The 27,691-nt window shown below is 40.1% G+C and overlaps 1 protein-coding gene across 1 annotated transcript in view; it reads right to left on the bottom strand.

Moving 5' to 3' along the window:
• The window catches only part of TRPC4 (transient receptor potential cation channel subfamily C member 4), a 162,234-nt gene that overhangs the window by 81,916 nt on the left and 52,627 nt on the right, over positions 1–27,691 (bottom strand). Inside the window, exon 3 of the mRNA XM_074815805.1 lies at positions 18,755–19,159. Coding sequence (XP_074671906.1) covers positions 18,755–19,132 — 378 coding nt within the window. The 5' untranslated portion in view covers positions 19,133–19,159. The remainder of the gene's footprint in view (positions 1–18,754; positions 19,160–27,691) is intronic.

The following is a 27,691-nucleotide window of genomic DNA, read 5'->3' as shown; positions in this document are numbered from 1 at the left end:
AAAAATCAGATATTTTTGTGTGCACATTTTTGAACAAAAAATTCTGCATTTTTAAAAATTTATTTTGAAATCTTACTTTATTCCAATATTTGCATGTAATTTAACAATAAGAAGGACCAATCCCCCAATATTTTGTTTCAGATTATTGTGATTATACTATTTTATTATGACAATTCCAGCTATTAATTTTATAAAATGTTCCTAATATTGTCTTATGAAAATACTGTATTTCTAGTCAGCCAAGAAAGGTGTCTTAACAGAGAGAAGCTTTGATAAGCAACCCAAAACAGATAGCTAATTTTTGATAGCTAAAGTTGAGTAAGGTAAACACTCCCCTTAGCATATAGCCCAACGGAATTTATTCAGCAGATACAAGCCATAAGCTGAACTAGCTCAGAACAGCTAGCCACAGGTAACCGCAGCTCATGCTTCCTAACCTGCATAGCTGGGATACAAGATAGGTATTTTTCAGAAGTATTGGATTCATCATTCTGGCCATTTTTCCAGGCTTTGTGAGAAGAACGTAGGAACAGTTAATACTGAATGTGCTACCTTTAGGAGTTTGCTTTCTGTCTATCTCCTTCTGGTAGAGCAGGGTGCTGCCACTTTTTCCTCCTTGCAAACCCTTCTCAGTGTATACCATGACATAAATATTTCCAAGGATTGGGCCTAAATGTCCTTATTTGCTGCTAATATGCATTATTGTTAGCAAAGGATAAGTTCCTCCCAGTTAGAATAGTGTTTTATGTAATATCATGTCCATTTATTTTGCTGAAAATTTACTTTCAGATTTGCTGGGACATGACTAGGAACAGGGATGTTGCCATAGCTAATACAAAATCCCTGTCACATTTAAGGAGGCTCCAGTGCTTCCCTTTCTGTGTACATAGGAATTGGGAAAAGTTAAATTTACAGGTTTGAGATATTTTAATTTTATTTTTTCCAAATACAAGATGAGCTTTCAAAACCTTGGAGTTTATCTTTTTTTTAATCAGTTACACTTAACCTACCCTAAAATGTGAGCCAATGGTTTTCTAATGCTTTTTCATGCTCATCCTATTACAGCTGAATCAATTTGGGTGTCACAATAGTCACAGCATGGACTGATGACTTCCAGTCTCTGTGCCAGGCACACTGCACAAAAGGCATTAATGTTACATATTAAGAAAAAGAATTACAATAGCATTTAGTAATTCACTGAAACAAACATCACTTTTCTAAACAATGAGGATGACTTGCATAACCACACAATACAAGTAACAGTATATACTTAACACATCTGCAGAACATTCAAGCAAACAGTGTACAGGAATTCAGCAACAGAAGCACTGGACAGCAGGAAGGCACTTGTCAGAAGGTCTTGTTTGCGCCTTTGAACCCAAAGTATGGTAAGTACGCCTAGATCAATCCCCACAGATACTTGACCGATCTGTTCTTAAAGCCTTGCAGTGGTGAGTGGATATGTTGCAACATTTCCAGACAATGTTTCTGATACTTAATTTTTTTTTACCTTTGTGCAGTTTAAGCATATAATGTCTTGTTCTACAAAATGTGAATACAGAGAATACATTATTTATTTACCATAGTTTTCGTTTTCTCTTTTAAACACTCATTCCTTCAGACTTGCCTTATGGGATATATTTTCTAATTTTCAGAACCTTCTTATTTCTTTCTGCACATTCCTTACCACTTCTGAGTATAACAGAGGACAAATTCACATATATCTTATCATCTGTGCTCATTCTGATGTGACCAAATACGATATTGACTTTTGCACAGTAATACAGTACTGTCCAGTCTTTTTCTGTTAGTCTTGTTTTAATCCCCCCTGCAGAACTGTTATCTTAATCGTTTTCAATTCCAATATATACTTGGTTGATTATTTCTGCTCTGCTTAGAACCTTACACTTTTTCTTACTGAACTGTTTTATTTTTTACAGAAATGATTTCTCTTGCTTGCCAAAACTATCCTGAATTCTGTGTCCTGCAACAGCTTTCTGATCCCCTCAACGTTGTGTTGTCTACAGATTTAACACACCCTCTATTTCATCTTAAATGTCAGGAATGAATATACTGATTCAAATAGACCCCTGCAGAATTGCTCATTTCATCCCTCTGTTTGATTCATCTGTCCTGTTACACCAAGTACTGCTGGCAACTGCTGTGAGTGTGGTTTTCTTAGACTGTATTTTGAGTGACAGTTTATGAAATCTTACAAAACTCAAGCTATATGATATGTACTGCTTTTCCCCAACATACAGATCTTGCTATCTGGTGATGAATGAAAATTACGTTGTTATGACAAGATTTGTTCTTGACAAATCCTGGTAGGCCACTATTCATGTCTATGTTTTCTTCCAGGTGCTTACAAGCAGAATGTTTGATTATTTTCTTCATGATCCTCCCTGGCGTGAAAAAGTATAGATTTCTTTTATTTGAAAAAGGATAATAGAGAATGGAAAGGAAATGCTGTAAAATAAATTGATAACAGCTTCCAGATAGAATCAGAGGAAAAGATACTTGAAGTGATAGATATGGCACATGCATTTGTTGGGTGGGAATGATGACAAAAGGCTTCAGCACTTTATTTCTCTTTTTTTTTCTCCTTCCTGTACCTCTGAGAGCTGATCCAGAATACAGCCTATATATACAAAACTGGTCTTTTTCAATTAATGTTTTCCTGTGAGCATTATTAGTGTATGGATATGCCCTTCCTTCAGTCAATGTCAATAGCGTGAGCAAGGATGGGGAATGACTTAAAAGTAGACACTCAATAAAAGACTGTCAGGATATTCTGAATTTGTTTTCAGCTCTGAAACTCATACCTGCTCTCTCACCACATATCTTTTTGCAACTAGGTAGAGGAGTGTTTCGAGCAAGAATTCTGGGCATTGCTTGAGTGCTCCTAATTAAAAATGACAAGCAAACAGTGTTTTCACTCAGGGACAGTGAAAGAAGAAAATGAAAATGGTTTGGAAAAATATGAGCTGAGAAAGAAAAATGTTTTTATTATGGAAATTATTAAAGGACAACTCTAACTATTCCTGCCACATCATAATAAAGCTCATATGCACCTCTCTCAAAGTTTGCATGATAAGCAAAACCAATACAGAATCACAGAATCATTCAGGTTGGAAAAGACCCTTGGCATCATCGAATCCAACCATCAGCTCTACTCTACAAAGTTTTCCCCTACACCATATCCCCCAACATCTCATCCAAATGACCCTTAAACACATCCAGGGATGGTAACTCCACCACCTCCCTGGGCAGCCTATTCCATTGTCTGACCACTCTTTCCGTGAAAAAATTTTTTCCTAATCTCCAGTCTAAACCTCCCCTGTTGCAGTTTAAAGCTGTTCCCCCTTGTTCTGTCACTAATCACCTGTGAGATGAGACCAGCACCAACCTCTCTACAATGTCCTTTCAGGTAGTTGTAGAGAGTGATGAGGTCTCCCCTCAGCCTTCTCCTCCTCAAACTAAACAGTCCCAGCTCCTTCAATTGCTCTTCATAGGATTTGTTCTCCAGGCCCTTCACCAGCTTCATTGCCCTCCTCTGCACTCGCTCCAGCACCTCGATATCTCTCTCGTATTGAGGTGCCCAAAACTGGACACAATACTCCAGGTGTGGCCTCACCAGTGCAGAGTACAGGGGGACTATCACCTCCCTACTTCTGCTGGTCACACCATTTCTAATACAAGCCAGGATGCCATTGGCTTTCTTGGCCACGTGGGCACACTGCTGGCTCATGTTCAGCTGCTTGTCAATTAGAACCCCCAGATCCTTCTCTTCCAGACAGCTCTCCAGCCACACCTCCCCAAGCCTGTAGCGATGCATGGGGTTGTTGTGGCCCAAGTGCAGGACCTGGCACTTGGCCTTGTTGAAGCTCATCCCGTTGACATTGGCCCACCGATCCAATCTATCCAAGTCTCTCTGTGGAGCCTCCCTATCCTCATGCAGATCGACACTCCCGCTTAACTTGGTGTCATCTGCGAACTTACTGATCATACACTCTATGTCCTTATCAAGATCATCAATAAAGATGTTGAACAGAAATGGTCCCAACACCGAGCCCTGAGGAACACCACTTGTGACCGGTCGCCAGCTGGATTTAGCTCCATTGACCACCACTCTGGGACTGTCCATCCAGACAGTGCTTGACCCAGCAGACCGTTCATTCATCCAGGCCATGGGCAGCCAGTTTTTCTATGAAAATTCTATGGGGAACTGTGACAAATGCTTTTCGAAAACCCAGGTACACAATATCCACAGCCTTTCCCTCATCCAATAGTTGAGTTATCTTGTCATAGAAGGAGATCAAGTTTGTCAGGCAGGACTTGCCTTTCATAAACCCATGCTGACTAGGGCTGATCCCCTGGTTGTCCATTATATGACTTGTAATGGCACTCGAGATGACCTGCTCCATGACCTTCCCTGGCACCGACGTCAGACTGACAGGTCTATAGTTTCCTGGATTGTCCTTTCTGCCTTTCTTGTAGATGGGTGTCACATTTGCCACCCTCCAGTCCAATGGGACCTCCTCAGTTAGCCATGATTTCAGGTAAATCATGGAAAGCGGCTTGGCGAGCACATCTGCCAACTCTTTCAGCACCCTTGGGTGTAACCCACCCGGTCCCACAGACTTGTGTGCATCCAAGTGGTGTAGCAGGTCTCTGACCACCTCCTCTTCAACTGTGCTGACCTCATTCTGCTTCCCCTCCCCATCTCCCAGCTCATGAGGCTGGGTGTCCAGGGAACAGCCAGTTCCACTGCTAAAGACTGAGGCAAAGTAGACGTTGAGCACCTCAGCCTTTTCCTCATCCTTAGTTACCATGTTTCCCTCTGCATCCAATAAAGGAGGGAGATTTTCCCTAATCCTCCTTTTGCTGTTCGTGAATTTATAGAAACATTTTTTGTTATCCTTAACAGCTGTAGCCAAGTTGAGCTCTAGCTTTGGCTTTCCTAATGTTCTCCCTGCATAACTTCACTACATCTTTATAGTCTTCATGAGAGACCTGCCCCCTCTTCCAAAGGCAACAGATTCTCCTTTTGTTCTTGAGATCCAGCCAAAGGTCCCTGTTTAGCCAGGCCGGTCTCCTTCCCCGCCTGCTTGTTTTTCGGCACACGGGAACAGCCTGCTCCTGTGCCTTTAAAAAGACTTCGCTCTTGAAGTATGTCCAGCCTTCCTGGACTCCCATATCCTTCAAGGCAGCCTCCCAAGGGATTTTGTTAATCAGTCTTCTGAACAGGTCGAAGTTAGCCCTCCAAAAGTCTAAGGTGGCAGTTTTACTAACCCCTCTCTTTGTTTCTCCAAGGATCAAAAACTCAATCATCTCATGATCACTGCACCCTAGACGGCCTCCAACCTTTACCTCCCCCACAAGCTCTTCCCTGTTCACAAGAAGCAGGTCCAGGAGGGCACCTTCCCTGCTCGGCTCACTCACCAGCTGTGTGAGGAAGTTATCCTCCACACATTCCAGGAACCTCCTGGATTGTTCCCTCTCTGCTGTGCTGTGATCCCAGCAGATACCCGGGAGGTTAAAGTCCCCCACAAGAACAACGGCATGTGACCGCAAGATTTCTCCCAACTGTGTATAGAAAGCTTCATCCACTTCACTGCTTTGGTTGGGAGGTCTATAGCAGACTCCCACAGCAAGATCTGCTTTATTGGCCCTTAACCTAATCCAAACACCCTCAACCCCGTCATCACTATACTTGATTTCTGAGCTCTCATAGCATTCTCTAACATACAGGGCCACTCCACCACCTCTCCTTCCCTGTCTATCCCTCCTGAAGAGCTTGTAGACATCAACTGCAGCACTCCAGTCATGTGAGTCATCCCACCACGTTTCTGTGATAGCTACTATGTCATAGTTATGAAACTTCCTCACCGTTCAAAGCAGACCTAGTGGGGACCTTCCCAACTGAATGTTTTCAATGATGCATAGATACTTTCCTCAAACACAAATTGGTTCATAAAGGCAAAATTAGTCCAGTGAGGTTTATGTCTGACATTCCATTTCCTGAGAACCCTTGTCTCGTCTGATTAGAAAACTGTCGAAAAGCTCTTGCATTTCCCTGTTTATTGCTTTCTCCCAGAATGGCTCCCATAGTTAGCTGAGGCGGCAGGAGGAAATTGGCTTGCTTGTCCAGTGAGGTCTTGAGAGAAAGTTAGAAAAAAGAGTTCTTAGAATCTGAGCTGGATCTTTTGTTTTTCCCTAAGCTTCACGGATCTAGAAACAAGAAAAGGCATCCCACAGGCTAAGGAATGAGTAAGATGGTTTTTGAAAAGGAGCTTTTGCCAAAAGAACAATAACAGATTGGTGGCCTCTCTAGGTATCAACAAACTGTTTAAGAGATATAGTCGTCTCAGAGGGAAGGGTGGGAATTAGTTAAACTTCTTTACAGCTGATTGCAATTATTTAGCATTGCAAAGTAATTTGAGATATCTTCACAGCGGGGAAGTAAGTATCGTGTCTGAGAAAATTAAAAGGGTTATACTCTCAAAGAACAAAGTGGGAATCAGGCAAATTTGCAAAACACTTAACGAAAAATATTTTCTGTATTTTCAAAATATTATGAGAAAGGAATACAAAAGAGTATGGCAGGAACATAAAAACTCCATAAATCTGCAGAGCATGCAGAGAAATGTCACAGTGAGCTGTTTCATAAGTACGTTATTCCTGGTATGTTGTTCAGTGGTTTGTTATTTAGCAGCAGTTCTAGTTTTTGAACCACACTATAAATTTTCCATATTTTACAGATGCAAACCAGGACTTGTTTCTGAAGTAGAGGACAGAGGAAACCAAGGGTGGCAACTACGCTAGGATGTTCTGGGAGTGAAAAATGGAAGTTCCATTGAGAGGCAAAGGATTGACAATTGAATTTTATTACAGGTTAATAATATTCTCAGCTGTGTTCAACTCCTTAACAATAGACACTTTAAGATCCTCCCTACATGCAAGAATCAACTAAACAATCCTACTGCTTATGAGGTTTTGGAAAGATGAGTGGTAAACAATAGAAGTTTGCTAGAAATACAAAATTTCCTGTTGCATTTTCACTGCAAAGAGATCAAAGGAGAAATGGGAGAGGCGTGTATTATTATACCATGTCCTATGCAGTGAAAGACCAGGAGCAGAATAGTTAGCTAGAGGTATTTAAGGGTAGTTTGCTAGAAAGAAGTCTTTGAAACTGGTGCCAAAGGGAATGGATTGGTTCAAATCCTTTAATACTGTGAGTTCTCGTTGTTTCAGGTTAGTCTTATCTTACTGTTGCATTTCTCTTGAGCTGATTGATTGCAGATCTTGATCTTTACACCTCTTATACACACGGTACATCCTAATAATGAATGGGTAAAGAGGTATTCGTAATGTGCTTTCAGATACACAAAGTTTTTTTCTTTGAGCTTATGTAAGTATATTTTTACTCATTTCAGTGCATGGTAGTAACAGAGGCTTAATAAACAGAGGTTTAAATGAGCAGCGAAGAGAAATTTCATCTTGTTAGCCAGCTTGTGTGTACTTACAGCTGACTTCATAAAGCTAGTTAGTAACAAGTAAAATGGCAGCAGACTTTTTTGCATTTTCTGCAAATATTCAGCTGCATCTCAGCAGTACATAATATGAAATCAAAAGCTTTAAGGGTAGATATTTCAGGTTTCCTTTTTTTTCTGCCAGAAAGCCTCACATATTGTGACAAGACTGCAAACTTAGATAATATTTTATTACCAACCCTCAGTAATATTTCAGTTGCTGAATTGAAAAGGGAAATAATTTTGCTTCCTCCCAGTTTGGGGTGAAGTGGAAGATATGGATCCTGGCACTGGCATAAAGGACTATTAAAACACTTCTGTCAGCACAATATGTGATGTGTATCCTCTATCCAGAAAACAGTTGGTAAATTGATAGGTTAAATTGGTAGTCTCCTAAGAAAAGTAAGCCTCTGTAATCACGTTAATGGACTCTGTCAGTCACACCATTGTGACTTCTGAATTTGTTGGGCTATTCCAGCTGGATGTTAACAGGAAGGAATATTAGAGACACTAAATTCCTGCAAGCTTCCTAAAAGACATGGATGATTGTCATCTGAAGAAAATTCTGGAGTGTGAGATCAACCGTGTTACTAGATACCAGAGAACTCATACAAAAAGAGGATATTATGAGTGCATCAGCCTCTTAAAAAGCTTTGATGAACAGTTATAACATTAAAAACTAAGGAAATTCAATCATGATGCACATAGCTGTGTGGAAATCAGACTTCATAAATTTCACTGCCCACAGAACAATTTGACAAGGGATGCTCTATGACAAGAGCAAAGTTGATGGTGGAGTGTTGAGGACCATACATGAGCAAGCTTCTCAACAGTGGCATGTTTCTGTTTTTTACATTTTCATAGGGTTTTCCCATGGCTGAAGGTTTGGAAAGCCATTCATTTTAAAGATTATTAGGTATGATTGCACGTTTGACTCAAAAACTAATGTTCACTTTGAAAAAGTCTTCTGAATTCTACTCCTCCTTGCATGAAACTTATTTAAGAGGTATCTCCACAGGAAAATTCCAGGTAACTGCATTTTAGCACAGTGGCTCACAGACAAGGAAGAACTCTAGAATGGCTCTTTGACAGTATTTTTCAGTGGACCACTTTGTGGCACTGGATTGCCTGGAAGTTTGCATCCATCAGGAACTTCAGTGCCTTTGAAAGAGTTTCTTTCAACAACAGGGCTCTGGTGGTCCTATTCCTAAAATCTTTGCTGGGTTTATGCACTGGACACTGCCAGAGAAAGGATATATTGTAGATGAACCTACAGGATGGGATTTATCTCTGGATTTAAACACCTAATTATAAGCTCTATACATGGATTAGGTTTTTAAGCTCCTGTTATATCCAGTGTAAATCTAGGGCTCATCTCAGTTGCCTCCACGTAGGTGTGTAGTGCTATTTCAGATACCTCCAGGTGTCCTGTGTGACCTCCAGTCACCACTCCAGACAGGCACAGGTCTCGCACAGGTCTGTACAGGTCCTGTGTCATAACTGCCAGGCCCACATGTCTCATAGATATACTAGGATGCCTCACAATTCACTTAGCCACTACATGTGAGCCTCCGAGCTGCGCCCCTTGTTGATGTAGTCAATAGGGTCCAGAGAACTGTATTTCTCAGCTTAAGGTAGACACTTGTATTTGGTCAGCAGATCATCTAGCTCTTTACTGAACCTACTGGGAGCTCAGATATCTGGCTTATATGTAACCACTAAAGGAGTGATTCAGGTACCTAGACATAGGCATCTAGTACCATGTAAGATACCCTAGAGAATCAGAGAGACTTACACAGATATGACACAAGACTTACTGGAGGGTATCACCCCTTTGCAGCACAGGTGAAGCACAGACAAGCTGCCCTGCCACAGGAGACATCTCTGCATAGACCCCTGGTTCTTCTGCTACTTTGCATTCAGATTCACGCATCTGAATTGGGCGCTGACTCCCACCCCTTACATACATATATCTGTATACATATATTTATATATAGCGCAGATCTTCTCAATCTGTTTTATCAAGGCCAAAATCATTAACTGTCCCCTGGGAGGCTGCTCTGGGCAGAGAAGATACTGGTTTGTTTATATTGCTCCTTTAATGTTTATAAATTTGTTAAGTTCGTAAGTTAAATTGCATAGCCAAATGTAAAGATAATTGGCTATGGGGATTTCTAGACCTTAGACGACTACTCAATCAAAAAAGGTTCTATTTGGTGAACCTCTTGCTCTTTTTAACAGATTTATGCTTCCAGCCTCAGAGCTGATGTTTATCCTGTTTTCAAGCATTGAAAAGCTGTTAAAATCTTTAGTTGAAACTGTATTTTCAGTTGTTGAGTTGTCAGGAAGTGAAAGCAGGTAGGTTTGGCAAAAAGGATTCCAGGCATGGAGGTTTATGAAGATGACAGTACAGGACCACTAACTGTAGAAGGCAGAGATTTGGGACATTTTCTTTTTTCATTTGTATGCTGTCCTTTTTCTGATTGTAAACTTGAGTGAGTGCTGTGAAGTGGGGCTCAACTAATATAAACAGCACTGAAAATGTGATTTCTTGAGGAGAAATTTAACTTTTCCATAGACCTCATTTTTGCGTTAACCTTCTAAAGATTTTGAATTATTTTAGATTTTTTTAAAGATTTTTATTTATTTTAGATTTTCAAATGTTTATTGATAATCTGCACTCATCTCCTGGTAGAAAGTGCTTCCATGTCCAACGTAAGCTGAAAACAAGAAGTCTGAAAAAGACAGCAAATAATGACAGAAAAGCACTTAATCTTTCTGAATCTATGACACTTAAAGTTTAGATAGAAGTTTGGTTCACAAATTGTCTTTGAACTAAATCTGTATTTGTCATCATCCATATTTTCCAAACTTCTGCAAACTGTTAAAACAGAGGATTAGATTCACAGCTGGTGTAAATCATCATCAATAACACTACCTGCCAGGAATCTATCTGTAAGAATTCTGCTAGTAAGATTTTTTTTAATGTTGCAAATAAAAAACGGCTCATCATTTTGTACAGGTCAAGAAACTATCACATTTCCCCGTATTTTGGCATGCTTCTTTTGTCATTGCTTCAATTTTGCAATATTGTGATTTAGCATTCGTTACAAGGTGATTGGTGCATATTGCAGAACACATTGCCTACCTCAATACTGAAATTGCTAGCAGCTCTATTTGATGGCACCAGCAAACCAGCTTCTTAACTCTTTCTTTAGTAATCATCACAGGTTTTTCTACACAGCCACCTACCCTACCTCTGATGCTTATAAATACAGACAGTTTGGGTTTATTGCTTAGGTGCAGCTTTTTTTTGAACTTGAAAACAGTCAGCATACCTCTAAAAAATCAAAGAACAATTATTTTTAAAATCCATATCTCTATCTCATATGCAAATAGTCATCTCCACCTTTATGGTACACCTCTCCTTAAAAACTACATGTTGATTGTGTGTGCCCAAATGATTATATGAAAGACTGAATATGTGGATAGGCTGCTATATTTATTTCATCAGCAAACTGAAATATCCCCTACACAGCCTCTTCCATTCATCTCTGTCTATCAATATGTTAAAACCTGTCAGAAAATTCTAATTAATCAGATGCCACTAGGAAAAAAATACTCAGCTACCCACTCAGGCAGCTAGGAGTGGGAAGAACCAACTTTGTGCCCTCACATTCCACTTCGAGACTGTGTACTTCAAGCCTGACAAAATAGCTTTGCATTGCCTCCTCCATACTCATTACTAGCTAGACTGTCATTAATCAGAACATTCAGAAAAGGCACTTAGTTCATGAACTTCTGTGGGAGACATTTTCAAAACAAGAATGATGCTTTAATCTCAACAGACGAAGAGCATTACACAAGTGATTGTGAATTATATTTTCCAGTTACTGGAGAAAGAGTTTTAGATAAGAAAAACTTACCTAAGTGGTCATAAAATCTTTTTCTTTCTGCCTCACCAATATATGTCCCAGGTCAGTAACTACAAGAAAATTTTACATAACCTCTTAAAACAACAGGTCCAACATCTTTGTAGTTAAAGTCCACTGGAGGTGTGCTGGGCCTACAACCTGTATACATTCCCTGTTCTCCATGATGACCCACACTGTTGCCAGGAGGAGGTACAACCCCGACATAGCAACTTCCTCACGTACACTGTTGGGTTGTGTGGCAATGCAGGGCTGAGAAAATGTTATCATCCCATGAGGCTTGGAAGCAAAATAATGAATCAAAGCCGACTAAAGGCTCTGCATGTACTAAGAGGAGCCTGACTGAGACTGAAGCTGGCCTACACGCACAGCTCCAGAGAAGAGCACTGGCTTCGTATCAGGACCCTGGGACTCCTCAAAGGGCAGTTTCAAGAAGTCCAAAGATACTAAGAGACACAAAAGGAACAGAGTGGGTGATGAGGCCACATGTGGGGAATTTCCTAGAAAATAGGCACTCTGTCAGACCTGATAGAAGCTCTGTCAGAGAGCAGATTCTATGCTGCCAACATTTCAGGAATGGAAAATGACTCTTCAGGCTCTGTGCTGCTTTTATGCTGTTTCCTGACTTTTCACCTTTAGACTTTTTATCTACTTCTGGGAATGCTGCCAGACTGAAGGCACTTCGCCTGCAAGGCTGTCTATCCCTGCTGTCTGTAACCCTTCCCAGATAGCTTAGGTGAGTGCCTGAACATCCATGTAGCAGCCTGCCCCAGTGGCCTAGAAACTATACTGTACATCCTTGACACATCCTCACACGGGACCATTCCCTCCTCCTGGCTGTTCTCTCATATCCTTTCATTCTCTCCAAAACTACATAGCAACACTGCTAAAAATATCAGATGTTGAGACACATTTTGGCATAAGATCGATCACTGTTTATGCTGATGAGAACTGCATGCAGTAGATTCAAGTGAAAGACAACTTGTATTGGCAACACCTCTACTTCTCTTCTACCTTCCCACACCCCAAATAATTATCAATCAGCTAAATGCATCAAGAATTGTAAAATATAACTTTAGCCTGTGACAGCAAAATAATGCCCCTTCTCTCCCCACCTCCCAAAAAATGCCAAGATAGCAAGCCTTCCTACTGATCCACCTGGGTAACTCTTCCTGTCCAAGAGCTCATAGTGGCTGCTAAAACACTGAGTAGCACATAAATGCCAGAGCAAGCTCTGAGGTGCTGGTCTGCCTATCATTCAGATCAGGGGGCTGGCCACACCTCCCTGTAGCTTTCTGATAGCTCTTTCAACACCCAGATGTGGGATGATGGACTCTTGCCTCCTGGGTGAAGATGCTGCCACCTAACATCATGGAGCCCTGGAACCCCAAAATGTCCTGGATCCTATTTTTCACACATGGCTAAAATGTCCCTGGCAAGCATTGGGCATGCAGCATAAACCACCATTAGGATGTTTGGCTGGGTTAGATTCCTGGATTCACATCTGGTTTGCAAGGTATCAGAGTTGCTATCCTCTTACATATGACTTCTCACTTTGCCCATCTCTTCGAGATGCCATTTTCCTTATAATATAAAAGCATATAATCACATCTTGCTGTCCTTACCCCCTACACAAAAGTTTAATCTCTTTCATTTCTGTCCTTCCCCTCAGAGATAAAGGCCAGAACATACCATACCTTTTACCCAGCTGCTCAGGAATATCCCAGCTGTAAAGCCTACCATGACCAGAGAGACTACTAAAGCGGTCCTTAAATGTTGATTAGGAAGGGTTTCTCACAGCCTGCCTGGAGATAAAATGGTAACTATCCTTATGCTCTTCCTGAGAGAGTCTCAGAACCTAGTAGCAAAGTCAGAAACTTGAATCCATAGCTCTGAGTACAACACAAGTGGTAGCTAACCAGGTTTGTAGAAAGCATGGGAACAATGGGAACAATTGGGATAGTGGAAGAGGATTTTGCAAAGTGATTATATGTTACTCTGGGGTAGGTGCACATTTTCAGGTCCAGTGTAACCAGGTGGCACTGACAATCCCTGCTGTGATCGTCTCCATCTTAACTAACTCCTAGCCTTGAAAAGGCTGTAAAAACTCATGAAGGTGCTGATATGCTAATTCAGGTATCAGTATCTTCTACCACTTCCTAACTACATGCCAGACTCTTAACACTCTGCCTCTGGTACCCATATGCAATATGCTCTTCACCAAGGAATATGCTATGTTTTTCAGTCCTTCCAAAATGTCTGTCTGTACATTTTAAGCTTTGGAGGTTTGGGTTTTGCCTGTTCTAATAATTTTTTTTTTTCCCAATACTTAGACAACACATTAAACTTATCCCTTCTCGGGCCTTCAAGACACTGCCAGGACAATCCATGAAAACCAATGAAAAAAGCCTGTCTACGCTATGGACTTGTATTTTTAGAGGCCAACACATTGAAGAAGCTGAGGCTTGGCTTCCTGGTTTGTCTTTGACTGTCAGGAACGAAGACTGAGTTTGTAGAAGTGAGAAAGCAGCAGAAACAGAGGTTGCATCACAAAATTGACTTCTAATAGGGAACAGGGAGGTACAAGAGCACTACCATGTGCTTCTGCTAGCCAGGCACTACCTGTAAACATTGCAGTCAGGTTCCCATGCCCTAAATCTAGACTGCCAGCTAATACAATGCTACACAGATTCGAGTTTAATAACTGAGACGTGGTTTACTTTTGTGCTTTGTAGCATCCTTAGAAGACAGCTACACCTCTGCTTCAGTATTCCTTTAATATATGTGCATATCTAGGTGGTCAACCACCCAGCCAGATGTTGATGCCTGAGTACCTCAAGCAGTAGAGCAAGTTGTGATTTAGATAAAGGTATTCTACTATTTTTTTTTTAATGTTACTTAACCCCCATCCCATCTGTAGATGCTGCATGTAATTTAACAAGATAAAAATGTTTTCTGCAGATACCAAATTTTAAAGAACAGCTTTTTTTCCCTCCTAATTTGGCATTCAACTATCCATCACGGTAAGCAACAAGTGACTTGGCAGATAATTTAGGACATATGGCTTTGAAGAACTGGTAATTTAAAAGTACTTGGACAAGTTTCCTCAACTCATTCACCTTAATTTGTGTTATTCTCTTTTACATGTCCTCTAGCAGCTGGTACAGCTAAAAAAGTGTAGAAAATAGAATGCAAGTGACAAAATAACCTTTTCTTGAGTTGTATTGATGTATACCATAAAAACCTCACTCACAAACTGAGTAACAGAAGGAGTCAAATACAATTCAAAGCTGTTAAATGTACATGCCTCATCTGTAGTCACCAGGTGGCACCAGATGTATCCACCACATATTGATAATCAGTTTTAACTCACTGTAATCCATGTGATCATTGAATGCAATGCACATCACATACGGATATTAGGTAGAGCCCAACAGCTGAGTGGTCAGTAGACTAGAGAGTTTAGATATAACTTTAACAAGATCTGACTGTTGTTTCTTGGGGGTTTTTTTTTTGAGGAGGAAGCATTAGAGTAAGATTCGGTGGCATCTCCTAATTTTGAAGACAATGCTTGGAAAACTTTTCCAAAAGTGCATTATTTTAAATAAATTCATTGATTCTTGGTTGGAATTAACATATTCTTACATTTTTCCCCTTTTCTTTTTAAAAATTTAAATGTTGAAAGTATTAAATTCTGGAGAAAAAACAGTTATTACAAAAGATACATTTCAGCTGTCCCGAAGAATTGTAGCTTTCTGTTGGTACAAGAAGACTTTTTTTTTCTAGGTCTCTGACATTGTCAATGAGCTCTAGACCTACGTAGGAAATCCTATGTTTAAAAATTATTTGATTTTATAAATATAATTACATTATTGTATGAGGGTGAACCTGAAATTAGATATGCATCATACTTAGTATATTATCTCATTAATATAAAAAATATTAAGAGCTAATTCATTTACTTGTAAATCACGAGTCATCAGTTTTTTCTGCATTTGAATGTTCATAACTTTCATCACTAATGAAATATTTGGGAATCTAAACTGTTTCTTGAGCTTGGCAGTATTTGGCACATGCATTTTTCTTATTCCTTATTATCTGTCTCCTCTGTGAATAACTTTTCATCAGGGGAAAAGATAAACGAGCAAAAGGGTGAAATCTTGACCTCAACTCAATCAGTGGCAAAACTCTCACTAACTTCAAGGGGCCAGGATTTTACCACACATGACCAGCTTTATACAAACAAGGAAAACCAAACAGGCAAAGATATCATGTTATTAAAAGCACAGAGTCTGAAAATGAATCATCATCTAAACAATATGGCAAATGTTTACAAATAAAAGTAATCAAAAAATGTCAAGTTATAGTTTGAAATAGAGTTTCAAAAGGAACTTGATTCTCCAGGGAAAAAATGTATCTTTGTCTCTAAACACTGAAAATATAAATTTTAGTATATAATTCAAAGCATCCAGATTTTATATCTTTAGCCTACTGTAGTGATTTTTCAGTCATCGAGTGCTTTTGATTATATTAAATATGCACAGTTGTATCTGCTTCACTGCAGCATTACTGGAAAAATGTAATCCATGTTTACCTTGTCTTCAGCATGACGGGTTCCTAAAAATGAATCAACTTGATTATTTACACATACAACAACCATAGAAGCTTAATGATTGTTGGGGTCCCCAGCGCAAAAAACAGCATGCATGTGTAAATAATGTATTTGTTTAAAGACCATTCTTTGCAAGCATTGGCTTGCAAGCAGTATTTGCATTTGCAATGGGCAAGCCTAGCCTTGTACAGCCACAAAAGGGTATGTGTCTGCTCAAATGATTCATGATTATTCTTCATGCTTTACAGGAATGGGAAGACCCTTAGCAAGTGCAACCAGGGAAACTGAGGAAAAGAAGGAGAAGCAGCACTCTCCATACCAGCCAGCAGGGGAGTCTGGCACTGAAACAATGCTCTTAAGCTCCGGCCCAGAGAACTAACCTCTAGTTTGGAGGAAAGCAGTTTGTGGCTAATTTAACACTGTAGTATGCACCCAAAAAGTAAGCCTATCTTTTGTCTGTTACAGCATGAAGCTCACCTGAAACAAGTTTTACTATTTGTATTCACACAGTTACATTGCAGTAGCTGTGGTACACACAAAAAAGTAGTCCTTTTGAAAGTCTAAAGAACAGCCTGAAATTTAGGCTCCTAGCGTAAGGTAAATCTGTAGACTCTATCTGGTCGAAAAAGTGGTTTATGCCGTCTTAAGACATGTAATTGAGAAAGACAGCATGAGCTGCTCTCCAGGAATCTCCTTTTTTCTCCACTGGCAAGGGGGGCCTAGGCAGCCACATCAGAGATGAGGTACAACTTTGGATGGCTATTGTTAAGTGAGATGAACTCCACTCTGCACATAGCAACTTCCATTACAGAGGATGGAGAATGGAGACACAGGTGGTTTAACTGGCTTGTCACAGGGCCATGCACTGATCCTTCTGGGTCCTGATTCATTGCATTGAGAAATTCCCATATATTGTATTCTCATCTCACTATCAGCTGAGAAATAATGAAGTGAGACAAACATAAAGTGAATCTAATTTTTTTCCTTTTCTCTGACATAAAACTGTTGTCATTATAAAGGATCTCTGCTTTTACTGTCTAGAAGAGAAGGCAGACACACACATTTGTACAAAGGCCTACTATATTGCTTTCTTTCCTTAACAAAAAAAGCATAGAATTCATGTTATTTTATCAGCAAAAATTATACTCTTTACCTATTATCTGCAATTCAGTCTATAGCAAGTACATTATACTGTAATTAAAACATATTGTATGCATTATCTGTGAAAGAGCTGTAATCATTTCAACATACTATTCATTGAAATACATTAATACAGTACCTGTAATGCATGAAAATTTGAATATATGAAAATATAATACAATATTCTAACTATTTTAAAGGTTTTTCTTCCTGGAAGAGTCCTAGGAATATCAGAATTTATGGGCTATGTTATCCTGTCTCCACTAGTATCTTAAAATGAGAAGGATACGCAAAAGGCTATCTACCTCCTAGAGATGTCTCAAGGCAGTGCAAGGGGAAGCAGAGTAGGTATCACATTTATCATGAATGAGACTCTATGTAACGATTTTTTCCTTTGAGAGAAGACAGGGAGAAAGGGAGAGGAGTTTGCACCTTTCTAGCTGTACTAGATAGGCTAGTCCACTACTGGAGACAGGGATGAAGTTCTGATAAATTGGGTCATGTCTTCCAGTACTGCCTTCCTGACTTGGGTGATGGTGGCCTCCACATGGAGGGGTTGAAACCTTCATTGACAGAGGTGACCTTGACAGGCTTGAGAAGTGAGCACCATGTCAACCTCATGAAGTTCAACAAGGTCAAGCGAAAGACCCTGCACCTGGGTTGGGGCAACCCCCAGTAACAATACAGGCTAGGGGATGAAGAGATTGAGAGCAACCCTGCTGAGAAGGACTTGAGGATGCTGGTGGATGAAAAATTTGGGATAAACCAACAATGTGTGCTTGCAGCCCAGAAAGCCAACTGTATCCTGGGCCACACAAGAAGCATAGTCAGCAGGTTAAAGGAGGTGATTCTCCTCCTCTACTCTGCTCCTGTGAGACCCCAACTGGAATACTGCACCCAGCTCTGGACCTGTTGAAGTGGATTCGCAGGAGGGCCATGAAAACTGTCAGAGAGCTGGAACACATCTCCTGTGAGAAAAGGCTGAGAGAGTTGGGGTTCTTCAGCCTGTAGGAGAGAAGGCTCCGGGGAGACCTTATTGCAGCCTTCCAGTACTTAAAGGGGGCTTATGAGAAAGACGAAGAGAGACTTTTAACCAAGGCCTGTAGTGACAGGAGAAGGGGCGACTGTTTTAAAGTGGAAGGAGGTAGGTTTAGATTGGACATAAGACATTTTTCACAATGAGGGTGGTGAGAGACTGGCACAGGTTTCCCAGAGAAGCTGTGGATGCCCCCTCCCTGGAAGTGTTCAAGGCCAGGTTGGATGGGGCTTTGAGCAACCTGATCTAGTGAAAGATGTCACTGCCCATGGCAGGGGTTGGACTAGATGATCTTTGAAGATCCATTCTATGATTCTATGATGTCTGACAAAAACACAAATGAATACAATGCATATGGCATCAAAGTAATTGATTTTCTGATTTTAAATACTTGTGTGCAAGGATGATGGTTTTAGTTTTCTTTTTGCTCACTCCCTTTGCACAATTCTTCTCTTTTCATTAGAGCAGACTACAAACGTAGAGAAAATCCTGCACATACCTGTTTCTCCCCACTGGGCTTCTTGTGGTTTAACAGCAGCTCCACGGCACCAACCACCTCCTTTCGTATGGCATGCAACAAAGCGTCTCCCACATATACATTAAAACTTAAGAGCAGCTCAATGAGCTCAAGGTTCTCATTTTCAATTGCAATAAGGAGTGCAGTTCTTCCCAAGGGATCAATGCAATTAATATTGATCTTGAAATAAATTTCTGCTTCCTCCAAAGCTTTCTTTACACTGGCATAATCTCCTTTCTCCACAGCGTTCAGATAGGCTTTCTCTGAATGAGACAGTTCAGATTCTGCCCGCACAATGCGAAGAGGAATACGATCTCTGTAGGGAGCATTGACACTTCTTTTGTAGTAGAACTGGGCCATATTTTATGCCATTCTAATGCTTTGTCTCTGCAATATGAAAAGAAAGATTAAATCAATAATGTATTTTGGGGGTACAATGCACCAAATTAATATTTGCAAAAAATAAGTATTTAAAACTCATACTAAAAAGTGATGTTGAAACAAGTACAAATGGTCTCTATCAATATAACTTGTAAGATCACCAGCAAAACATGGAAACCAAAACATATAACCAAACTGTTGAGATTTACCAAGTCAAAGCTTATCTGTCAGCATATTATTCTCCTGTATGTATTCCTTAAATCTGTGGTAAGCATGAGGTGATAACGATATGATGTAGTTTGCACCAAATGTGTAGCTCCACTTCATCCTTAATTTCTTCATTAAGTTCCACTACCTCATGTTTCCCACAGTTTAAGAGTATGCTCATACACAGTTGCTGCTGCTCAGCAGACTACAGGGCACCTACATATTTTAAGCTTGATGGTGGCAGTAGTTGTATAACTTAGAGACGGGTTCAGTTGCCCATCTAAGGTACCCAGGCCTCTTTGAGATGCATTGGTTATCTCATCTGCACTGCAGCATGGCTTAGGTCTTTCACAAGGCCTGTGAACATCTGGTATCTCCATGCAAATGTCTCTGATATCTCACACAACCCAGGTGTCACTCAATGCTTGTGTGTGGACAACTAAATACAGCCCTTCTTATTTGTTTCTTTAGCTTAGGGAGACAGAACATATTAGAGTTGGCATACTTATTAGCATTTACATCTTCCTAGTGCTGCTGAAATACTCTGACTTATCTGTGGCAGGCACAGATTGAACAGTTCAGTGGTGAGCTTTCCTACTAAGATTTTCATTCAATCTCATATGGTATTAGAAAAACATTCATGTAAAATGCTTTTCCAACCAGCACTTACTAACATACAAATTAAAACTCAGAGCCTAAAAGGAAAAACAAAATCCATATGAGATAAATTTCCAAGGACTGGCAGATAATAATCATGGTTTTGATTCTGAAATATTCAGTTCTAAACAAGAATTAATACTGAAACACTGCGACTATAAAATAACTCTAAAGTCTTACATATGATAAAGCATTTAATGCCTCTGCTTTTAGTCTGTATACTTTGTGCAAGGACTTGGCAAAAATAATTCCTTCTAACAGGATGATTTTCTCCTGGCTCTATCTTCTACCGGGGGGGGGGGGAAGGGAAAGAGGGAAGAGAAAATTCAACTTCAATAACAAGGTACACAAAAATATTTCCTTCTGCAGCTCAATTAGAGGTTGAACAGCTTATTGGTCAAACAACTGTAGTTTCTTGTCATTTTCACAGCTGACAATGCAAACTGCAGTAACCCACTGTCTCTTCCTCCATTTCCTTCAGGCTTTAAAAAAAAATCTCTGTTGAGATCCTAGTTTGGAAAATATAATACATATTTTTATTATTGTGAGGTTTTGATTCATCAAAAATTTCACTAAACACTGTGAGGAACACAGTAATTAATCTGCTCCAGTCTCCTTACGCAGTGTGATGAGAGGTAAGTACAAAGGCTGTTACTAAATTGTCTGTTTTCCAGAGCAGATCAACAGTGCTTTAGGCAGGCAGGAGAGAGAAAAGGAGACACTAGAAAGAACTTCCCTCCAGATCTATATACAAGAGCTGAGCAATTGCAGTCCTTTGCAAGGTGTTTCCCACTTCTCCCTCCAAGATGGTATTGGTCTACATGCAGTTTGGGTACTAGAAGTTGCACAGTCTGTGGATTATATTCTGTTAATCTCACTCCAAGTAAAATAAAGTACATGTCTATTGCACAGTTTTTTATGCCTGGAACAGAGATACCACATTCTTACTGTTAATGCACTGTTATTTTACCAGTTTGCTTTTCATTCTTGCTTTTCAAAATTGCAAGTTCAATTCAAGAAGAAAAAAGTGTCATGTACGTTCAGTTCCAAATTAACTGTAGATGTTCACAAGGAGGTATCTACAAGAAAAGTGGATGGCTATATTCCCATTACAGCCACGGAAATTTAGGGCTCCATTCCACTGCTCACAAATTGTCATCTGATGCTGGATGCTGAAGGGCGTTCTGCCTGACTCCAGCTGTTGCCTCAGAAAGACTTAGGTCTCCCAAGGGGTCTATTTCATATCTGTCAGACAGATGTTGGGTTAACCTACAACAATGCACAAAAATTACTCAGTTTCTTAAAATTTACAGAGTTCCTCAAGACCTCTGGAGTAAACTGAGTGACTGCAACTGGGAGGTTATTGCTAAAAGCTCCTTTCTTGAAAGCACAGGAATCAATAAATGGATCATTGCCTTCCCATTTATTAAGAGTTAAACCAGCAATTAACTTTTATCAATGAAATTTGGCATCATAGAGATGCTTATGGTAGAAGAAGAGTACAACAATTTGCAGATGGGATCTATTATGATTTCATTACGATGATTTTGGGGTTTTTTGTTTCTTTGTTTTCATGATAAGTCTGAGAAAGGTCTATTATTGCTTCACTGTAAGCCCTAAGGAAAACACTTGCTGGAACCTCTTTTGTTTACCTTTTCATGATTCTTGAATGGGGAAATTTAAATCTAAGCTCAGTTTGTCTCTTTCAGGAGAGACACATTAAACACACATTGTCATTCTTCTAAATACAGTCTTTCTCTCTCGCTGTACCCTGTCCTGAAAATAATCAGCCATAAATAAAGTTCTGTCATAACTAAAAATATATGCGTACATGCAATCAGAAAGTAGAGATTGATTGCTGATACAGTACACACCTGGAAGGTGATATACAAATCACAGATAATGGTTCATAGGTGTTTACAAAAATAAAACATTTACTTTGATTTCATCTACAAGTAGATAGTGTTGTGTGACAACTGATACTGTGCTGTCACATGTAAATGCATGCTTATGACAAATTTACATGGGCACACCATGAGAACTGTAAGAGCTAGGAGCAGACAGCAGCAGTAAGGAAGTCTCCATTTGCTTTGAGTTCCTCTACAGGAACAAGAGTCTAAAGAAACAGGAGATCCAGTACACTAGACCAGTGCGAGGGGAATAAAAGAAAATAAAAAATGTATAGTGCAAAACTTAGCAAAAGTGGAATTATAGTTTCCACAGAGTCCATACAACTGACACATAGTAAAAATACTTCAGAGAAGAGATAAAGACAAAATAACTTGTCCTGAAAATAGGAATATAATCAACCAACAGAAATTCATTATAACCAGATGCCAATAAACACTATGTGACAGACTGTACCTGAGCCATCCAAATAATCAGACTCAGGGTGCTCAAATTCATATCCTGGAGGAATTCTTTTTGTCTCTTTATTGAACTTGGTGAGGGGAATTAGGGAGTGGGAAAGAAGTTCCAGACAAAGGGAAGAACTGATCTTCAATATTGTTCTGCTCTTGCCTGTCATCCCCATAATCCTGACTGGGTATATTTAAAATGTGCCATAACTAACATAACTTATTCAACATTTGGAGGAACCCTCTCTGACTTGAGGAAGAACATATAATGGACTTGGTAAAGCAAAATAAATCCTTCTGATCAGTTTGGAGAAATATCACAGTGTCTTCTTTCTACATAATCTGTGGGTTGGTTTGTATTTTTGAAAGGAAAAACAAATTATTACAACTGGCTTTGCAAGACATCTGATGATTCCTCTGACCCAACTGATAGCACTGAAAATTACTACTGATTTAAGAAGTAATAGTACATTGATCAGTATTCTGATCTACTAATCCATGCTCTATTAATCCAGATAAGGGACTTAGTTACAGCACTTACAATAAAAGAGCTAAAACTTAACAATATCAAGCTGTGCAAGTATTGAATTTACTCTTTAAGACACTTTGTATGAAGAGATTATATAAAATACTATGTCTCTGTAATACCTGAATAGCAAGGTCCCAACATGCACAGAAGATTTTGAAATTGTGGTGACTAAATGTAAACCCAGCTGTGAAATGGTTTAGGATTAAGATTTATGCTAGGAAAAGAGCCTCACTGCATGCAAAAAGAAGATGTATTCATTTCAAAATAATCTTTGCAAGATAATTATGTCATAGCTGAAAATATATCAATTTTGAAAGTGCATGTTTCTCCAAATACAGTTAAAACCCAATAAAACACTTAGCCTAACTTTTCCACAACTAGACAAAAGAAATGAGCATCATATAGGGTCAGACAGTTTGGTGATGAATGGACTGAGAGCAGTCCTGTGGAAAAGGACCTGGGGATGCTGGTGGATGAAAAGCTGGACATGAGCCAGCAATGTGCACTCACAGTCCAGAAAATGAACCGTATCCTGGACTGCAAGAAAAGTGTGGCCCGCAGGTTGAGGGAGGTGATTCTCCCCCTCTCTCCCACTGTGGTGAGACCCCAACTGGAGTACTGTGTCCAGCTCTGGAGTCCTCAGCACAGGAAAGACATGGACCTGTTGAAGTGGATTCGCAGGAGGGACACAAAAATTGTCAGAGGGCTGGAACACATCTCCTGTGAGAAAAGGCTGAGAGAGTTGGGGTTCTTCAGCCTGTAGGAGAGAAGGCTCTGGGGAGACCTTATTGCAGCCTTCCAGTACTTAAAGGGGGCTTATGAGAAAGACGAAGAGAGACTTTTAACCAAGGCCTGTAGTGACAGGAGAAGGGGCGACTGTTTTAAAGTGGAAGGGGGTAGGTTTAGATTGGACATAAGACATTTTTTACAATGAGAGTGGTGAGACACTGGCACAGGTTTCCCAGAGAAGTTGTGGATGCCCCCTCCCTGGAAGTGTTCAAGGCCAGGTTGGACGGGGCTTTGAGCAACCTGATCTAGTGAAAGATGTCACTGCCCATGGAAGGGGGATGGACTAGATGATCTTTCAGTGTTCCTTCCGACTCAAACCATTCTATGATTCTATGTTTTCTTTATGATATTCTTTATCAGTATTTGCAAATATGCTGTTCATCACCAAGCTAGCTGTAGAAACTGTAGAACAAATATTAGCAAAAATATTGAATAATATAATTATAAAAAATATTTAATGACTTTCCTGCTATTAGTTTGACCACATTATATACTATATACTTTAAGATACACTTAAGAACTTAAGGGAGGTTTTCAAAAATACAGTACTAAATCTACAAAACATTGCGACTTGACATTGGTAAAATTTTTAGCTATAAGTTAAGTAATTACAACACATGAAATATAATGGGTCTATTGATCCCTTGAGTCAAGACATTTGCAATGACAGGAAATCAGGCAGAATGCTTTAGTGCTTCTCCAATGGCAAGAGATGTGTCCAAACATGGCGCAGAGCCAACCTCTTAAGGAAGATTCTTCTCAATTTTAGGAGCAGAGTTGATTTATTTAAATACTGACATTTATCATCATATTTTCACATTGCCTAGGGTGTGTCACTGCACCTTCCACTGTTTCTACAGAAGGGCACAGGTTTTCTGGGCAGGTCCCACGTCATACCTGCCAGACCTGGATGAGAAAAGTCATACCCTTCTATTAACATGGTTAAAAACTAATTTGCTTTTAACTTCCCTTTCAAGGGCCTCCTCAGCTGGATTTATGGCTACTCTCACATTATTGGACTTTGTGACTTCTAAACCTAGCTTACTGTATTGATCAGTCCTTTCTTCCTTGTTTGTGGGTTTCCAGTTACTCCTAATTTCCTTTCTAAACTGAATCACAAAATTATCTAGGTTGGAAAAGACCTTGAAGATCATCTAGTCCAACCATTAACCTAACATTGACAGTCCTCAACTACACCATATCCCTAAGTGCTATGTCGACCCTACTCTTGAACACCTCCAGGGATGGGGGCTCCACCACCTCCCTGGGCAGCCCATTCCAATGCCTAACAACCCGTTCTGTAAAGAAATGCTTCCTAATATCTAGTCTAAACCTTCCTTGGCACAACTTGAGGCCATTCCCTCTTGTCCTATCACTTGTTACTTGGTTAAAGAGGGTCATCCCCAGCTCTCTGCAACCTCCTTTCAGGTAGCTGTAGAGGGCGATGAGGTCTCCCCTCAGCCTCCTCTTCTCCAGACTAAACAACCTCAGTTCCCTCAGCCGCTCCTCGTACGACATGTGCTCCAGACCCTTCACCAGCTTCGTGGCCCTTCTCTGGACACGCTCGAGTAATTCAATGTCCTTTTTGTAGTGAGGGGCCCAAAACTGAACACAGTAATCGAGGTGCAGCCTCACCAGTGCCGAGTCCAGGGGTAAGATCCCTTCCCTGTCCCTGCTGGCCACGCTATTTCTGATACAGGTCAGGATGCCATTGGACTTCTTGGCCACCTGGGCACACTGCTGGCTCATGTTCAGCCAGCTGTCAATCAACATCCCCAGGTCCCTCTCTGACTGGCAGCTCTCCAGCCACTCCTCCCCAAGCCTGTAGCACTGCTGGGGGTTGTTGTGGCCCAAGTGCAGCACCCGGCATTTGGCCTTATTGAAACTCCTACAGTTGGCCTTAGCCCATCGCTCCAGCCTGTCCAGGTCTCTCTGCAGAGCCTCCCTACCCTCGAGCAGATCAACACTCCCACCCAACTTGGTGTCATCTGCAAACTTACTGACGGTGCACTCGATCCCCTCGTCTAGATCATCAATAAAGATGTTAAACAGGAGTGGCCCCAAAACCGAGCCCTGGGGGACACCACTCGTGACCAGCTGCCAACCGGACTTAACTCCATTAACCACAGGTCTTTGGGCCCGGCCATCCAGCCAGCTTTTTATCCAGTCAATTAGGTTAGAATCCTTTTCAATATATTTTTTAAAAATCTTTTTGGAAGCAAAAGTCGCAATTACATTTTGTGCTAAAAAAAATCTAAGACATGTTTGCATTAACCTTTCTTCCAAATTAAATGTGGGGTGGATTTTTGATGAAAATAAGATAACCAGTGTCAGAGGGCATACTGAGGTTCAGAAATCTTATATTTTCATATAAACTGGTAATTATAAATAATGAATAGGCTCAGCAATAGAGCCAGTTTTTCAGCAGTTCTGTCATTTATCAGATAATTTCCACAGACCTGGAATAGCCAGTAGCTTAGAGCTCAGAATAGTCACTTGAAAAGAGGGGAAATCCTGGTTAAATCTTTTCTCAGAAGTGTCTGGTAATTGCCAAGTTACTGAATTTTCCAGCATCTCTCCCTCTCTCAGAAATCCAGCATTAAAAGAAAAAAAAAAAAACCAAAAACAACAAAAAAAAACTATGATACCTGAAGACAAGATATTGAGCTATCATTGGCCTACAGCAGCTGTACCCATCAAAACACACGTGAGCGCACACACACACACACAGAGGCACTCTCTCTCTGCAGTGCTTCCTGCCCTCTGCAGCTATCAGGGAAATATCATCAGCATCTGACTAGAAATATATAAAAGAAGAAAACCATAATACTTGCAGAGAAAATTGATTCTTATGAGGTAAGATTTCTTTCTTAACAGGCAGTTTCATTTATACGTGCTACAGAGCACTATTTCAAATGATATGGGACTGGTTTTTCATAGATTGTTTTTCAGGGAGGAATGGCAATGTTCCACTTTATTTGCAAACCTTTAACATTTCCACTCCATTTATCATTATTTGATGATTCAATATTTCTTAAGAAAAGCTGATATTAATTTTACTGATGCTAAAATAAATCACTGGAAATTTGTCTTGTGCTGCTACATCGTGTATATATACATGCATATTATAACCACAGGTACACAGAAGTTTCTCCCTCAAAGTTAAAGCTCAAAAAAAATGCAGTCAGAACTCCTTGACTTTTACTCAACTTCTGCTTTTGCCTTATTTGCTTCCCCTACATATATGATCAATTCCTCACTATTTTTCCAGGAGACCCTGACTTACATTTCTCTTGCATGCTGTCCCCTACCCCAAAACACTATTGTAGCTGGGTGTGACGGAGAAAGAGGAGTATCAGAGTGACCCACGAGCAAGCACCAAGGGCCTCTGTGACAAGCCACTTCTATTACCAGCCACAGTAACTGTGCTTATGTAACATAGCCCTCTCAGAGACAGGAGAAGACACCCCATGACAACACATCTCCTTGAGCAGATGGGCAGCTGGATGGACACAGATGTGCTCTATAGTATCCACACGTGCAACTTCTGAAATCCTCATTGATGCTACCCTTCTAGAGATATTTTATTTCCAGCACTGTTCACAAAATTATACTTACCTTAGCATTATTATACTATACAGCTTCTTCTATGAAGCTTCTATCAAAAGTACACTTCTGATTTTTCTCATGAGTTTGGTTTTCAGACGGCGTGAAAAAAAAGCGAAACTTCATAAGAAGTAACTATGGAAGCACCCTGCTTAGGAAACTAGAACATTTATGACAAGTGAGTAACATGCTGATTTCTCTGTGATCTTCTGAAACTACTTTATACGCACTTTTTATGGCAAAGAAAAGTTTCTGACATTTGCTATACTCCTAAAAGTATGACATTTTCTTTCTAAAATAGATCTGTGACATACCAGCTTTAATCTGACACAGAATGCTATTTGATTCACAGTAAAAATGATGTTCAAAGGGAATTTTTGAAAGCAAGGCTCT

This window comes from Strix aluco, chromosome 2 (genome assembly GCF_031877795.1).
Source record: "Strix aluco isolate bStrAlu1 chromosome 2, bStrAlu1.hap1, whole genome shotgun sequence".
NCBI lineage: Eukaryota > Metazoa > Chordata > Aves > Strigiformes > Strigidae > Strix > Strix aluco.
Note: the sequence above shows the minus strand (reverse complement) of the source record. Positions and strands in the feature narration are given on the sequence as shown.